General features: G+C 38.2%; 1 protein-coding gene across 1 annotated transcript in view; it reads left to right on the top strand.

Moving 5' to 3' along the window:
* HSD17B3 (hydroxysteroid 17-beta dehydrogenase 3) overlaps positions 1–18,525 on the top strand; it is a 61,466-nt gene that overhangs the window by 24,000 nt on the left and 18,941 nt on the right. The window contains exons 3-7 of the mRNA XM_074331481.1: positions 9,740–9,872; positions 12,314–12,421; positions 13,528–13,595; positions 14,855–14,890; positions 17,847–17,881. Coding sequence (XP_074187582.1) covers positions 9,740–9,872; positions 12,314–12,421; positions 13,528–13,595; positions 14,855–14,890; positions 17,847–17,881 — 380 coding nt within the window. The remainder of the gene's footprint in view (positions 1–9,739; positions 9,873–12,313; positions 12,422–13,527; positions 13,596–14,854; positions 14,891–17,846; positions 17,882–18,525) is intronic.

Here is an 18,525-nt window from a genome sequence, read left to right as displayed (position 1 = left end):
TCATCTTTTCTTACCGCCAAATAGTATTCCATTGTGTATATATACCACAACTTCTTTATCCATTCATCTATCGAAGAACATTTTGGTTGTTTCCATGTCTTGGCCACTGTAAACAAAGCTGCAATGAACATTGGAGCACACGTGTCTTTATCTCTAAATGTTTTCAGATTTTTTTGGTAGATACCTAATGGTGTACTTTTCAATTCTCCTTGGAGTTCTCTGTTAAGTTATTTTATTTGGTAATCCTGGATTAGAATTGCTGTATCTTCCTGACAAATTGAATCTTTCACTAGTCTTTATTTCTAATCATACTTATTTGATTTAGTGCCTGTTTTGATTGATATTAATAAAGCTGTGACTTTTTCTCTTTTGGTTGGTATTCACTCATCTTATATATATAATATTTTTTCTGTTTTTTGTTTCCACCTTTCTGTGACCTTATGTTTTAGGTGTGTTTCTTGAAAATATCATAAAGCCCAATGTTAAAACTCCTTTCTGATATTCTTGGTCTTAATCATGATAGTACATCCATTTCTGAAATCTTGCACACATTAAGGTTATGTTATAACCGTTGTGTTCATTTAGCCAAATAACTCAAAAGATCATCTTCAGTATTTTAAGAGCACAATTCTCAAACAAAGATACATGTTAGCACTTGTTAAATTTTTGTTCGGCTTCATAAGAAAGGATACAGCAGGAAGACAAAAGAGCCGATTGAAGTGCATTTGAGGAACAGGGATTTATATAGTCAGTTGAGAAAGGAGTGAGAAATAATATTCGAGTTAGATACCAGATGGGCTAACTTTCGATGGGGTAATAATCATGTCGTCTCTGGGTTAGCTTCTCTGCCAGACTATAAACTCCTCTGTTTCTAATCTTGCTGGCTGTGGACTGTCTGCACCTTCATTGGCTAAGATGTGTTAAGCAATGATTCTATAACAGTAAAGTTACCTGCCCCAAAGTGTCAGATGAGGTCAAACAGGCTTATTAGAAAATATCCTAAGATGATATTAACAAAAAATCAAGCAATCATCATTTTGCCTGTATTAAAGTTTGGGATAAAGTTTTCTTTAATGATTTAACACCAAAATTAAAAATTCTTTATCAGAATGGTGCAACTATAGCCTTACTCATTGATAAGGCTAGGGGTAACCTAACTGAAAAATAAACTAGAATGGCTAAAGGCAGCTGTAAAATAAGCATTTATAGACAAGAAAATTAAGTTGTTGCATGGGTATTGTAAAACGTAAAATTGGTATAATTAACTTAATAAACTGAATGGTAGGGAGATGACACATTTATTACACTCACTTCCATCAAAATATGAGTCTACCTAGGCAGGTATACTCTATTTTTTCTATTTTTATCCTTTCTCCATGCCTCACCCCACTTTTTTTTCTTCCTTTTCTTTCTCTTTATTTGTTAGTCAAAGACACAGAGGATTGAATTATCATCATTGATTCATATGAAGTCCCACTCTCATTTTTTTCTTTTATTCCCATCCTCCAACCCCCTTCCTCCCATATGCAACCTTTCTAATATGTTTGAGGTGTATCATTTTGCTTGTATGAATTCTTGTAAAATGTTCATGATTTTGTAAGCATTTTTCATGTATTTCAACATTTTTAAATCCAGATGCAGAACTGGGTTTTCTGTATTTAGTTTGAGAAAAAAATTGGCTATTCTTGTTCTTGTAACTTACATTTTTAAAAAGATACGAGTTTGTCTTTGCTACACTATGATCAAATTCAGTGCTCACTTGCTCAATATGTGGGGTAGCAGTGGGGGCCTTGTGGGAGAGAGTGGAGCCACTAGATGAAAACATAGGGTGGGGACTAAGGAGACCATGAACCTAAGAGTCAGAACCTCCTTAATTTTTGCCCATTAGGTTCTCCGCTAACCTCATCCTAGTTCCAGGGGGAAAAAAACACCTAGATCCCCAAGTCATTGCTTGGAGGAAGCTGGCCTGGATGTTTGGGTTACCTGTAGAAGACATTGTGTGAGGAAGGACAAACCTTTCTTGCATTAAGCCACTGAGATTGGGGCTAATTTGTTACTGCATCATTGCCTATCTTATCCTGCTTACTACAAAGAGAGAAAAATAACAAAATGGAGTGAATAGAGAAACTAAAATAAGATAGCAGGAGTTGGTGTAACAAATCTGCGATTTCATTCATGTGACTTGGTTAAATTTGTTGTTAAGTAGATACTCAGATGGGGCTAAAAAAAACCCGTGTCCAATACAGGAAGGTTACAAATAAAAAAAATGGAAAAATATATACTAGGAAAATGAAGAAGAAAGGAGAGGAGTAGAAACAATATTAGTGTCAAAATATAATTCAAGACGATAAAAGGGAAATATTCATATTGATAAAATTCAGATTATTAATATTGAGCCTATTCTTTTTCTGACAAGATAACTAAAATATTGAATGTAGAAACTGATAGGAATAGAAGTGATTGACAGATTTACACCATTGAGGGTGATTTGCATGTCTCTTTTAGAAAAGTAAATATAAAATGTGACCAGTTTTTTTTTTAATCAGGCCTGGTAGGACTCACTGGGCACACTCACAATCACTCTGTTTCCTTTTATCACTTTGAACTGGCTCCATAGTGGTGGCTCTTTCTCTGCCTCTGGTCCCATTCTCCACTGATCCTTCTCAGGTAAAATGAAGTCCTCTGGTCACTTCCAGATGCAAACATAGTTTCAATTCTGTGGTTACCAGTGTCCAATCACCTGCAATAATCAAACACTGAGCATAAACTAAAGGTAAATCTCCTCTCCTTCACCCAACTGGGACCTGTTTTGGAGACCACGATCAGTGGGACATGACATGATGCTGTGGTCTGTTATCTGTCTTTCCTGGCCTAGCATTTTTCCTTTTCCTGGTTGCTATCAGAGGTATCTTGAGGGGCAGGAGGCTCAGAGAGGGTGGGCAGGGAGGAGAAGGAAGAGGGATCCTCAGGGTCTTATGTACCTGGTACCCTCATGAACGGCGTCTCGCTCTCAGGGCCTGTTGACTGTGTGACATCGACACTGCCAATGGGTCTCTTTTCTGAGTTCTCCACCACAGTGAGTGCTTCTGACCTTGGAGAACATGCCTTCATCCTACATCCTGCCTCTCACTCTTCCTCCAGCTGCGCTTCTGCCAACGTCTCTTTGCCCTTGAGGTAATACGGCATTTCCCCCAAAATAAGACCTAACCAGAAAATAAGCCCTAGCATGATTTTTCAGGATGACATCCCCTGAACATAAACCCTGATGTGTCTTTTGGAGCAAAAATTAATATAAGACCCAGTCTTATTTTCAGGGAAACATGGTAGTTGTGGATAGAATCTAATCCTACATTAGTTCTCTCCCACATCTGGTCCAGAAGAAACACTCAGGCAAGTCTGGATGGTGGCAACAGAACACTCCAATAAGCCACAATCTCTTGCCCATAGATTTTGGGGGGCCTTGGTCAAAGGTGGGTCTACAGTCTGAGTGTAATGAATAAGAAATAAACCTTTGCTATGCTAAACTGCTGAGATTTTAGAGTTAACTTGTTACCACAGTATTGCCTATGCTATAATTAACTAATTCAGGCAAACAAAAATAAAAAATAAAAATAAAAAAGGAGGGGGAAGGGAAATAAAGAACAAGAAGATTCAATGTCGTATAAAACATAAAATAAGATGGGATGATACTCCTCTCTGTTAACTTGAGGTGAGGGGCAGGCAATGCTTCTCCCGCATACTGCCCTTGGGTGACACAGCTGGGTGACCAAATAAACCTTCTTCACAAATCCTTCTTAATTGCCGCTCTACTTGTTATAAATTTTATATGAGTCCATTGGGAAGAGCTCAAGAATCACACTGTCAGTTCTTTGATATTGTTTTGAACATTTTTTTCTTGGTTTTCTCCTTGAAATCACTTTGTAATCTGATATCTTTTGGATATTAGCACTTCCGTTGAAACTTCTAATTTAACATCTTGTCACATAAATAAAAATAATTAAAGGTACAAAAGATCTGAATATCTTCTCATACTGGTTTAACTAATACTTGGTAAGCCATTATAGTGTATTGGAGTAAACCTCAAGTTTAGTTTAATACACAACAGTATAAAACTGGGTAGCCAACAAAGATCAAATACACATTCCTTAAGGATATACTGTGTTTCCCCGAATATAAGACCTAACCAGAAAATAAGCCCTAGCATGATTTTTCAGGATGATGTCTCCTGAACACAAGCCCTAATGCATCTTTTGGAGCAAAAATTAATGTAAGACCCAGTATTATTTTCAGGAAGCACGGTATATGTAACATCTATAAAAGTTGTTTGCTTAGTAGGCTACAAAGTAAATCATGATAAATTACCAATGGCAAAAAACATACCATTACATTTACTGAACACTGTGCAATAAAATTAAAAATAATCTTAGAAAATGATATCCACCCCCTATTCTATATTGAAAAATTACTCTTCAAAGTAGCTCTAAGATTAAAAGAAAGATATAATAAAAATGGACACCTCTGTGAATTAAGGTCAGAGTGTTGTGCAGATGAAAAGTTTGGGCTTTATTTTTATTTATTTATTTATTTGTTTGTTTCATGTGTACAAAACACTGTAACAGTTAGACATTTATCATTTATACCCCTCACAAAGTGATAACCCCCTCCCCCAATCTACTACCCTTCTGACATCGCATACAGCCATTACATTTCCACTGTCTCTATTTCTTATGCTGTACTCCACTTCTTGTGAATATACATATACATATATATTAAATTATAGTTGACATTCATTATTATTCAGCTTCAGCTTCAGGTGTACAGTGCAGTGATCAGGCATCTATAGCATCCCTGAAGTGGTCTCCCTAATAAGACAGAAAAGTTTGGGCTTTAAATGCATGTACTAGAAAATAAGAAAGACTGTAAGTATCACTTTTCTTAGCTTTCAAGAAATTCTAGAAAAGTAACAAAATAAATCCAACAGAGATAGAAGGATTAAATCAATAAAGAGAGGAACAAAAATTGATGACGTAGGAAACGTAGGAATAAACTGAATAGATAAGTTCAAACTGAACCGATCAACCAAAACTGATTCTTGATAAAGACCAAAAAAGAAAATGAATCACTGAAAAACATCAAGAGATCAATACTCATGTAAGAAATGGAAAAGACTGTACTTAAATAAAACACCTAGACATTTTTACAAGCAAATATTACTAATTCTTTGAGGAATAGGTGGAAAAAAAAATTCTAGGATGACTAACCATTTTGATTTGTCTTGGACTGAAGCAGTTCCTGGGATATGGGACTTTCAGTTTTAAAATTGGGAAAATCCTGGGACAAATTGGTCACCCCACATATTTCATAAATTGTGTAGACAGATTAACATGACTCTGATACCAAAATGGGACAAAGATAACACAAGAGTTTTAGGATCCAACTTAAATATTAGCAAACAGAACCCATCAATTTAAAAAGAAATAATTAAAGAAAAGGAATAGATGAAGATGTTTTCAAATTGATAAGCAATATCTTCCAGAAATAATGGAAACATCATGCTTCGTATTGAGAAACATTAAGTGTTCTCAGTATAGTAAGGAAAAGGCACCATGTTTGCTTAACATGATGCTGGAGGTGTTAGTTAAGATAATGCGGTTAAAAGCATGCAAATATTGGAAAGGAAAGGACAAAACTGTACTTTGTAAAGAATATTATTGTTCATGATAAAAAGCCAAACATTCATGTACAAACCATTAAAATGCATGAAAGAATTTTTACCTAGGTGGCTGGGTAGAATTCCTAATCACAAATATTAACAAATTAGAATATATAGAAAAAAATGGCTAATACTATTGAGTCTTTTAATATGACAGGTTCTGTGCCAAGCACTTTTTAATGTAATTTCTCATTTTATCCTCAGAACAAATAGATCTATTAGTGTCCTTGTTTCGCCAATGAGGAAACCAAAAGACAAAGTTGAGTAACTTATGCAAACAGGTACAAGTAGTGGAAACAGGAATTGAACCTAGGTATTTAATTCTAGAGTTTCTTCTTCTTTCCATAATAATTTAATTCACAATGGCAACAAATGAACTTAAGATATTGGTGACAAGAACAGCTACATGTCCCCCCAGATCCCTACTCTTTCTTCCATTGGTATAGAGTTGTAGCTGATAAGTGGTTGCCCAGCCAGGGAATTTCCCAGACTCCTTTACATCTAGGTAGGCGCATGTGACTAATTTTTCCAATGAAATCAAGCAGAAATGATGTGTGTCACTTCTTGGTCAAGGTGGTTAAGGCAGGGGATGTATCTGCTCCACCCTCTTTTTAATCCTTGCATTGGCTGGATGTCAACGCCCAGGACAATCTTAGAAACCTAGTGTTGCAGGTGGTAAAGCCTTTTTCAGCTGTGGGCCCTGAATGACTATGTGGAATAGAGTTTGTTATATAAGACAAAAAACAAACTTCATTGTGTCAAGTCACTGAAAATTTGGAATTTTTTTTTGTTACAGCAGGTAACATTATCTTAACTAATGCAAATTAATGAGAAATGTCCAAAATTTATACAAAAAAGCTTCTAAAAGTTTTTAGAAGAATGTATGCAATCTGAATAAATGGATACCATATTTATGGATGAGAAAACTGATTACTGCAAAGATGTAACTTTCCCCTTAAATACCTCTAATTTCAATATAATATTGTAATACATTATATAAAATACAATGTATTAAATACAATATATATTAAATACAATATAAGTTGTGTTTTTTAAAAAACACAATTTTATCTGGAAAATTAAACTAAGAAGATAAAAACATTTTGAAAGAAAATAATAAGTGGTAGGGACTTCCTCTATCAGACATCAGATACCAAAGCCTATTATAAGATTTGTGATTAAATCAGAAGTGGCAATAGCATTGAAATTAACAAATAGATCAGTGAAATGGAACAGATAGATCAGAAATAGACCCATGTATCTATGAAAATTTTGCATGACTAAGTTAGCTTTTCAAATCAGGAAAGAATGGACAAATAAAAAATGTTGAGACAACTACATACCTATTTTGAAAAAAATAATGCTAGATGATTTTAACCTCACACTATTTTCAAAAATAAACAACAACAAAGCTACAAAGAGTTATAGGAAAATCTATGTATATCCCTGAAGTTAGAGAAAATTATAAAGGAAAAAAAAATTAAAACCCTAAGAAAAATATTCACAAACTTGATAACATTAAACAAAGGAGAAAATACTTGTTATATTTATAGTGGCCAATAATTAAAACACAGGACACATTAAAAAACAAAAAAAACTGTTACAAATTTATAAGAAAATGACAACCCAGTAGAAGAATGGGCAAGAGGTAAATACTGGTATTTCACACATAGACATACAAAAAGATACTCAGCTCCACTATTAATTGGAAAAATGCAAATTAAAACAATAAAGGTATATAATTTCTTTATCATTAGGTTGGAAAAAGTAAAAAAGTTTGTTAACATAAAATACTGGCCAGAGAGTGGAGAAATAGCTATAATTGTTTTTGATGATACAGTTTTAAGGGAGCACATTTTGACAATACTGTTAAAAATTTAAAAGCATGTACCCTTTGATTCCACTTCTTGTCTATATACTCTAGGAATTAGTTCACTCTAGGTATATTTAAAGAGCTATATACAAGGTCTTCATTGTATCAATATTGGTAATAATAAAACTTGAAAACAGCTGAAATGCTCATCCAAAAGTGAATTATAAACACTATGAAGCAATAAAAAAGAATCGAGTGGCTCAACATGGACTGATGTGGAAACAGGTACCATACGTCGAGGTAAGATACATTATTAAGTCAAAAAGACAATACTTACTTGTATAATGCCATTAATAAAGTGTGAAAAGAAAGAAACCCCACAAAACATTTATTTCTGTATGTATGTATGTATGTATGTATGTATGTATGTATGTATGTAGATGCAGAGATAAAGTTAGGAAGGATCAACACCAAACTAAAGGCAATGAGAGCCGAGGGTGGGTGGGGAAATGGGACTGTGGAGCATCAGGGACATAGTTTATAATGAGCATGTACTTGTGTATTTAAAGATATACTTTAATAAATTTAAATAGAAAAAGATGTAAATGCTGAGGCTTCAATCCCAGATATTTGTATTTAGATGGTTGTAGTAGGAATTGGTGTTTTTTTGACACCTTCCTGGGTGATTCTGAGACCATGGCTTGAAGGTTGAATTACCATATTTTGCCATGTATAAAGCGCACATTTTTGCCCAAATCTGTGAGGGAAAAATAAGGATGCACATTATACATAGGTAGTACTAATTCCATATGTATATAAATATTTTAATGATTTTATTTATGCTTATGAGGTGTAAGTGTAACTCTAGAAATCAATAGTGATATCCATAGGCAACATAATACCCTGGAATATGATCATCAGTTTTGTTGAACTTATGAGGAACTTGCAACGATGAAGAGTTCTTGGCCTTCTATGATGCGTAAATATCGTAAATTTGTTACTGGTACATAAAATTTCTTGTACCATAATATATTAAAAACTAAATGCTAAAATTCCTTTATAATACAAAAAACAAGTACCAAAATGAAAACAAATAAAAATTTGAATTAAAAAATTAAAATTAAAGATTTTTTCCCCTGAAAGTTTGGGCTAAAAACGTGGGTGCACACTATACACAGGAGCACATTATACACAGCAAAATACAGTATTGGTTATTGGATATCCTGTATTCTAGTTTTTAATTCAGCTTGTTATGTGTTTTTCATAATATGTAATTCCTTATTAAAATGCTGGCACAGTCCTCACTTCGGCAGCTCACATACTAAAACTGGAATAATAACAGAGAGGATGAGCGTGGGCACCATGGGGGGCCCATGCAAATTCATGAAACATTCCATATATTGGCAACTTTTATGTTATGTGTATTTTACCACAATTTAAAAAACAGTATAAATCATTTAACTAAAACCACAGAGAATTTTAATTAACTGGATCCTTTGTCATTAACTCAAATGTCATCAGTCTCTGTTCACCTGAATGTTGGTTTTTCCTTTCATCTTGAGGAAAAGCTTTAAGTTCTCTCACCTGTAGCATTTTAAGGTGTGACACCCAGCACACAGAATTTACGTGTTGCCCTGTGCCCTGTTGATGCATACCACTTCTGCACACTATCACTCGGCCCCCCAACCCGAGTCTAAGCAGTATCCATTCTGAAGAGAATTCCTTGCTGATCTTGGGGAAATACCTGTTTACCTTCTGGTTCCCTATTCTATTTTCTCTTCTGTTGGGAGCCAGAGAACAGGAAGAAAGGGTCCATGTGAAATGAACCACAAGAAGAATGACCTTATAAAAGCAAAGCAGCTCAAAAGTTGCTGCAGAAATACTGTTTTTTATTAGGGGGCGCTGCCCTAGACCATGTTACATGAATGATAGCATAACATCCAAATTCTTGTTTCTAACACATATCCGACCCCTGGCGTTTCAGATGAGAGAGCATTCAGATTGTCGGTCTGTACAAAAGGAAACTTAGAATTAGTTCCTGGCACCTCATAAACACACACCAATGAACTACTATGATTATGTCATGGGTAGCCTGGCCCAGAGTGATGCTTTTCTCAGAAGCCAGAAAGCTTTGTTACATTCTGCACATTTAAACCCAGGAGAAGCAAGCACTTCACCAAGTGGGTGATGCCCCAATTCACCTTTAAATCAAGCCTCCCTGTCTGCTGATCATCTTTGTCTGTTTTGGTTTTCCCACCACCACCCCCCAGCTGGCAAGACGAGGACTCAATGTTGTACTGATCAGCCGGACACTGGAAAAACTACAAGCTGTTGCCGCGGAGATTGGTGAGTAACCCTGAAGCATAAGGGAGATGTCTGTGGAGTCCATTAGCCAGGTCTGCTCTTGTCCTGCCTGTGGATGTACCATCAGCATCCCTACATCTGTTCTTTGGAGCACGGGGAGCTGGTCCTCCTGTGGGAGCTCCGTTTACAAAGTTAAGTGCAAGCTGTAAAGCAGGGGCTTTCGTTCACCAGTTATTCTTTGGGCCAGGTGAAGCAGAAAGAGGCTCATGCAAAGTACGGCCACTCTCTTTTTTGATTTGGTGTCTTTATCTCTAGAATCAGACTTTCTCATCCAGAGTTTCCAGCTTCCTGGATGCTTCTGTCACACCAGTCGAAAGCAGGATCTATGTTTGCGACTTCACTTCCTTATGTCTATGCTCTGCGGTAGGAGGGTGAGGGACGATGCTTACTGGTGGTTGTCAGAGTTTTAAAAAAAATTTGATCAAGGGCTGCTGTGTATGGTTGTGAAGGTTGTACACTGTACAACCCTAGGATACAGAATTTATTATTATGATCCACTCTGAAGTGTTCTTAGTTAATAATGATTATAGGAGCCCCTTCTAGGTATTTGCATTTTAATAATTAATTTAGTAATTAATACACTCCTTAACTCAAAGGAATGAGTCTTTAATTATGAAGACTCATGAAGACTATGGCAGGCTGTCTAGGGGAAGGACCTGTGTCTCCGGGGGAGATTAAGGATGGGAGACAAACGCAAGAGGCCATCACACCTTGAAGGCTCAGTGCCCTTGAACCAATGAATTCTGCTTTTGTTTTGCTTCTGGATATCAGAAGTAACTTTGACCAGAGTTAGGACATTCTTCAGTGTTTCTCTCACAATGCTAAAATGTGCTTTGCATTGCCCTCTTGAAAAGCAAGTAGTGTCTTTAGTCTGACAGCATTCCCCACCCTTAAACTATACCTCAAGGTCACTTGCCCTGTAAACATCGGGTCTGACTCCAACGCTGAGCAGGCAGCAGCTGGTAAAATCTGCCTGGTGCTTTTGTGTCTGCCTGAATGCTCCTGCACAAAGGAAGTGCACATGGAAGAGTGGAAAGAGCAGGGAGGAACAAAATGTGGGTGCCCTTGGGCAAGGTACTTAGCATCTCTGAGCCTAGTCTTCTCCTCTGGAAAATGGGGATAAGGGTGGCTGGTTAGCTCAGTTGGTTAGAGCGTGGTGCTAACACCAAGGTTGCTGGTTCTACCACTGCGAGCTGCACCCTCCTTAAAATAAATAAATAAACAAACAAACAAATAAATAAATAAATAGAAAATGGGGATAATACCTACTTTACAGGGTTGTAGAGAGGATTAAAATAAATTATTGTGTAGGTAAATGCTTTATGAATGCTAAAGTCTTGAGCAAATACAGAAGGTTGCTGTGTCTATGTGGAGGGGACCTGATACAGCACAGGAAACATCACACTTTGCTCTTACAGCCCTTAGTCCTTAGTCTGACACTTGGGTGTGCAACAGACAGATCGCTGTTGCAGAGTCTGGAGCTCCTGTGCAGAGAGATCTCTGGGTCCACTTCCAGGGTGTCCTGGTTCAGCAAGTCTGGGGTGGAGCCTGAGATTTTGTGTTTCTAACAAGATCCCCAGGGATATTGATGCTGTGGTCTGTGGACTCCACTTTGAGAACCACTACATTTAATATGTTTTGATGCATACGAGGTCTCACAATTAATTTTGCCAACTCATCCTAGAAAAAGTGCTACATACCTCATTGATGAATATCACTACGGTCACCTTCAAAGTACTCCCCTGGGAAGCTATGCACTGATGCCAGCGCCTAGTCCACCCTTCAAAGCAATTTTGGAACTCCCTGGAATGGCCATCAGAGCTGTCGTTGTACTACACTTGATGTTCTGAATGTCATAAAAATGCCTTTTAAAAAATATTTCGTTTATCTTCAGGTAAATAAAGAAGTCATTGGGGGCCAGATCAGGTGAGTAGGGAGCGTGTTCCAATACAATTATTTGTTTACTGGCTAAAAACTCCCTTGCAGATAGTGCCGTGTGAGCTGGTGCATTGTCGTGATGCAAGAGCCATGAGTTATTGGCAAAAAGTTCCGATCGTCTAACTTTTTCATGCAGCCTTTTCAGCACTTCCAAATAGTAAACTTGGTTAACTGTTTGTCCAGTCGGTACAAATCCATAATGAATAATCCCTCTGATATCAAAAAAGGTTAGCAACATTTTTGCAATAAGCTCATGAACTTAATTGTCAGACCTCGTACACTTGTCACCGTACTAACTCTTAGAATCACACAGAAACCATCATTCACAAATCTTTATCTGGAGCATTTATCTGAAGCTATTTCTTATTTCTAATTGGGGTAGCGGGCTTGTGTTCTTTGGTCTCAAGAGCTCTGGGGGAACTCCCTGGGCAAGAGGAAGATTGGGGTTTCTGTTCATTAAAGTATAGCTATTGTTTCTAATGCAGAGCGGACTACAGGGAGTAGTGTGAAGATTATACAAGCAGATTTTACCAAGGATGATATCTATGAGTATATTGAAGAAAAACTTAAAGGCTTAGAAATTGGAATTTTAGGTAAGTAAATTGCGAAATGCAAGGCTTATTATAATATATCAGTGGAATAATAATCTTAGTGACACTTGATTATTCCATGGTGGCTTAAACTTAACCCACGACTCTATCTTAAGTTGTAATATTAAGCTGAATATTAAAGCTTAATTCTTCAAGAGGTGTTACTGGATTAACAAATTTATATGTGGCTTTGGAATGTATCAAACTTACATATTCCAACCTTCCTAACCATATTTCTTAATATTAAAATAAATTTTCTTTCACCGAGCTGCTATTTACATTTGGCAGGAAGAGGGAATCTCAGAAATACTGACCTAAAGGAATTCATTTAGCAAACAAACATTGCTGTGATTGATCCATGAAATGGCAAGTCATTGTGGTTATTTGAGAATTGACTCTCTTATTCAGGAAACAAGATCATGCTTTTTCTGTGATGATTTATAAACAAGCTATTTTATAACTACATACATGGCACAGTGTTTGATTGTACACAGAAGGAAGTAAGGTTTGATTTCTAAACTACCTGCTGAATTTTAAAAATAACTACTAATTATTTTTACTAATAAAAATGTAAAATATGTCATTGCAGAAAAACCAGAAAGAGTAGAGGAGCACATAAAAGGATCATAAATTTCTTAAAATCCCGACAGCCTGGGATAGCATTTTGGTGCATATCCTTCCAGATATACATTTTCATATATTTACACATACTTCACATACCTACACCTGTTTTCGAAACTGGGATTAAATTTACATACTGTTCTGTAACATTTTTCAAAACCATACCTCACAAATGTTTTCCTATGTCGATAAAACTTTAAACCCCCGTAGGTTTGAATGCCTGCCTTGCATTGTACCACATGGCTGCACCATGATTCATTTAGTGTGCTTCCTATTATGGGAGCACAATGTTTTCCCCTCAGATTTCCTCACTGTTATCAAATCATGTTGCATTGAACAACCTTGTATATAAATCTTTTTGTATGTGTTTCCTGAAAAAACTTCCCAAGAGAAGAATTCCTGGGTTGAATATAACCATTTTTAAGGCTTTCGATAAATACTTGCCATTGGCTCTTCTGACATCTTTTTGTTTTGCTTCTCTCTGTCAGTCAACAATGTTGGAATGCTTCCAAGCTTTCTGCCGAGCCAATTCCTTAATACACCGGATGACATCCAGGTAGGCTTGTGTTTTTGTGGGTGGTGTCCTCTCACCAGGTACTGGGCCCCCTTGCTGGATTATCACCAGGCCTGGGAAGGGTGTCTAGACAAAATACTGTATTCCAGGTGGATATCTGGAGATCTCCGTTTCTTTTCATCTTAGTGCTTGACACACAATCAAGGGTACCACTGCTCATGACCATCTCTGTGATAAGGTCATTTTCCTTCTTTGCACATCAAAATGTACCTGCCTGTGGTCTCAGTCTTTTGGGGGCTCTGTGCTCTGCTTTATAATTTCTCTGCCTGAGAAATTAACAGCTTGTGGATGTAAGTGGTAGAAGGCTGGCTCTTTGGTTTTCTTTGTCTTCCCAGGTCATAAGATTTGTTCAACTTTCAGTGTAAGGGAAGTCCACAATACAAACTCTGTGGTTGGGGGTACTATAAGTTCAGCAAGATTGGCTCAGACCGATGGCTGCCATTGTTGGTCATGAGTAAATTTGTTATGTATTTAACAGTCCCCGAAGGCACTATTTGTTGTCTTCCCCAGGCCTGGACCTTTGAAGTCATGGAGTTATACCAATTCTGAACAGGCTGTCATGTTTCCATTACCTGATTCCACAAGTATTCCTGTGGTCCTATTTAAGCCCCGAGTCTACTGCATGGGAATATAATGCTATTGGTGCGTGTCCTTGCCAACCCTCCTCCTGGCCACACATCTACCCTGTGGTCCTTGCTTCTGGCTTCATGTGTGTCTGTTCCATTCTTGTTTCTCTCTCTCTATTTATGTCTGTATTTGTGCTTGTTTCTGTGTCTGTCTCTCTTTCACTCTGTTTGTCTTGGGTAATCCTAGCAGTTTCTCTATCCGACCTCTGTAGCCTAGAACTTCTACCCTGTGTCATACAATCATTCACCTTTCTATCCTCTACACTGTTGTCTTCTAGACCCACATATGCTCACTTTTCTTCCTCCAGCTGGAAATTAACCATCTCCCTTTGAAAAACTGTGTCTGTATCATTCCTTAAATTTTTGAGGAAACTCTTAATTGACTTCTCATCAAGATCACACTTTAATAAAATCATAGTGTGGACGTCAGATGTTTTCCAGTTCTAGTGCTTACTTGCTGAACATCAACGAGAAGCCTAATTTGCAGGCTGAGCGAGTGAGGGAACTGCTCAGACATGTACTTTTGCCCACTTTATGGTTCTTTAGCACTGATTGCTTCTCAGGAGAATTTCTCAGATGATCCTTCTGATCCATGGTTGTGATTATTTGTTACAGAGCCTCATCCATTGTAACGTCACCTCGGTAGTGAAGGTATGTGATCAACGTATGTGCTAAATGCCTTAAAAATGTAGTAGCTGTTGGAATTTGGCAACACTGGAGAATTGGCTCCTTCTCTGTAGAAGCAGAATTCTTTGATATTGAACCACACTTGATTGAGAGGACATGTAGCAGCCTTTTAATTGTCTTACTCTATTTTCATCAAGTACAGTGATTCATTCTCCCTAGTGTTTATGCGTTCAGTGTGGTCACATGTCAGAACACATTTGACCTGATGATGCTGAAACTGATTCAGGATTCCAAGACGCTTTTTTTTTTTTTTTTTTTTTAATTCAATACTTTCCTCTGATTTTACTCTTGTAAATAGAGGGAAACTCGCTTTGTTTGGAAAAATGACAGAGGGCACAGCTTGGATTTTATGGACTCTTGTTTAATAAATATTTGTAGAATTGAAGTTCATGTTCAGTTGTATTTCTGATCCCAGCCCAGCTACTAGTCAGTCGGACAGCATTGGGTATGCTACTTAATTTCCTTGAACTTCAGATTCCTCATCTGCTATTAAAAGAGTGTTGGACTAAGTGACGTATCAGGAGCCATTCAGCACGCAGGTCCTTTGATTAGAGTCAACTACATAAACATTTGTAGACTTGACTACCACAAAACTGTCCTACACCGTGCCGTTGCATGAATAAGAAAAAGGGGACCCCTGTGGGCAGACAATTTGGAAAAAGGTGCTGCCTAAGGGTGGGCGCAGCTGGATGCTTGGTCAGTAGATGGCGCTTTTGTGTGAACAGAGTGTTTTCCTTTCCCTGAATGGTGAGAGCCCCCTCAATGGCTTGCGAGTGAACGCTCAGCTTCCAGTCCTCGCTCACGCCCTTGCTCAGTACACAAAATTCACAAGGGTGCATGGCCGCCCTAGTGACCACTCTGGAAGACCTGTGGAACTGCAGCAGTGAATCAGGTATGGCCCCTGATTTCATGGAGCTGGAACCCTGCTTGAGAAGCAGCAGGAGTCTGTCTCATCCTGAAAACATGAACTGGCAGCGGAGGACAGCTTTCCCAAAGGAAAGGCAGTTGGTGTCAAACTAAGGAGGGGGATGGATGCTGAGCAGACCAAACAAACATTTTTCAGGTGGATAAGTTGGACTGACAAAAATTATTTTCACCATTTATTGTTTTTCTGTAATCATCCTTTTTTTTTCATGGTTTAATGCTCAGTTTTTATTGATACACGTATTCTTTATATGCTGAGCAATCAATGGCTTTTAACCACCGGCCTCCCCGTCCCTTCCAGCTGATGAAACGGTAGGTTTTATTTGTCCAACTGTTGTTGGCAGCCTTACTGCTAAAATCTTTCACATCATTTTACACATTGATCTTTCATTCTTGGTCCATTTGATCACAGGGCTTCTTAAATGTATTTGACAACTCTCTGGCTCCTTTAGCAGAGAAATGCTTTGATTTGCTAAAAAATCATTTTAGATATTGCCAGACTTCTGTTACTAACTTCCCTAAGTAATGGAGAAAACACACTGAAGGTAGCTTCTGAGTATGCCATGCCCCAGTTGGCCACGCTGGTTGGAGCCGTAACGAGTATCACTTAATTATTCCGAGGAAGCCATCTAGAAATAGTAACGATCCCTATCAAGGGCAGAGATAGGAGATGAGTATGAGGTCAAAGGGAAGGTGAGATAACAGAGTGAATAATGGGAGCTTTATAACCCTTCAGACCCATAAAGTCTGAAGTTATTGTTCTAATTGGGATTATCCGCCCAATTAAGCTAGTGAATTCATTTGGGAGATTTCAAGGACATGCTGGCCCTGTCCACCAGTGATCCAGTCATGCCCTCCATGAAACTGGGAAAGCCAAGGAAAGAGTGATGACACCATCCTTTTCCTTCTCTCATTTCCCTTAAAATCCAGGGTTCAGGAGGTAGTCCCATGGGTGGTAGGGAGCACCCCACACACCATTCCCACCCCCACCACTAACCCAGAGCAGTGAAAACATTGGTCTGGAGGCTCCTGCAGATGGGCTTAAGCGCCTGGCCTATGAAATGGGGGTTGGGTGGGATGTGGGGGGGATGGGAGTGGCAGGGACATAGCTTACTAAGAAGCTCCTGCAGGCGTCCCAGACAATATGGAGAAACAGGCAAAACTTGTCTTCTTGTCTCCAGTCTTTATTTTTCTGCCTCTTTCCATCCATTTGGTGGCTCTGTTGCTTAAACCTGCACCCAAGATGAGCCTGAGTCCACTCAATTGTACTTTCAAGAATATTTTTGTCCATGGGTTTGCATCTTCCTTAATTCTTATAAAGTATGCCCTGTAATTATGATGTGAAAAGCCATTTTAACTGGATATTTAAACTCCAGAAGTGGTAGGGAAGCCATCTTCAGGGAGCAGTAGGTTGGGAGAGGGAAGAGACTTCTCACCGCTGTTGTAATTCTAACAGATGAACAGACAGACACGCTCTGTCCAGGGAGCTATTTCACAGACCACCTGCAGGCTGCTTATGGGGCTGCTGTTGAATTGACAGATTCTCATCCTTTGTATTGTGAGATGTTCATGGCCACTTGTGTGATTTCCCGAATGTCCCCCAATCCTAACTCATGGCTGTGATTTCTGATGGCCAGCCCACTTTTGCCTGTCTCCCAGAGTAAAGAGTATCTGGGGAACCTCAGTGTTGATACCATAGCAAGAAGCCATTCTCCATAATTTTTAATGGCCTTCATTTTGCAGGAAGACTTTAGCTTTATGGGGAAGAAATCAGAGGCCTCTGAGCAGTTTGCCATTTGTCTAGGTTGCCTCCTGTGCGTTCCAGCCAGACTCTAGTGTCATCAGAAACATGTCTAATAAGTGTCAGCAGATTTTCAAGGCCATCTGAGAGGATGAAGCAGGTGCTAGAGTTCCTCCCGCACCCACTTCCCCAAGTACCCCTGTCCATTGCGACTCAGTTCCTTTGTCAAGGCTTAACTTTCTTCTTCTCTTATAGATGACACAGATGATTCTGAAACACATGGAATCAAGGTAAGGCTTTTCTTTTAAAAAGTGTGGGACAGCATGGTCTCCCTGGCCTCGCAGTCAGCTGACTTGGAGGCTGGGGGATAGGGTGCAGTCAGCTGCTACTTTAACAAATGATATGATGAAAGGGCATGGAGATTATAGGAGAAAAAAATAACATTCTGGGCCAGGCCAAATTTGCAAACAGATAAGCATACTTGAAGGTCAAATGTAACATAAACTTTTGTTTAAGGAGGAAAACAGCAGTAGTTTCAGCACACATTGTATTTAAAAAAAATTAACTTATGTTGAGCATAAAAGAAACTTCAGAAGTTGGCCTGAGACCAAGACCATCTCTTTGTTATTATGAATTTCAGCTCTTGTCAGAATGAATACTCATTTTAGTGGTAAAAATCACCACCCCATCAGTGCCTCCACTTATTCCATATTTCTGTCACCCTATTACAAAACCCATTTGGGAGCTGGGTTTTTTCTAGGTGGTATTCATTAAAAGCAAATGGTTGATAGTTTATCTTTCCTAGAGGAAGAAGGGGCTTGGCCTTGTATTCTAATGCACAGTTTCTTGTTTTTTCTGAATTGACTCCACCTACTTGGGATGAATTAAAGATATTGAATTTCAAAAGGATAATTAAGGACTCCAGAGACTTGTG

This window comes from Rhinolophus sinicus, linkage group LG04 (assembly GCF_036562045.2).
Source record: "Rhinolophus sinicus isolate RSC01 linkage group LG04, ASM3656204v1, whole genome shotgun sequence".
NCBI lineage: Eukaryota > Metazoa > Chordata > Mammalia > Chiroptera > Rhinolophidae > Rhinolophus > Rhinolophus sinicus.
Note: the sequence above shows the minus strand (reverse complement) of the source record. Positions and strands in the feature narration are given on the sequence as shown.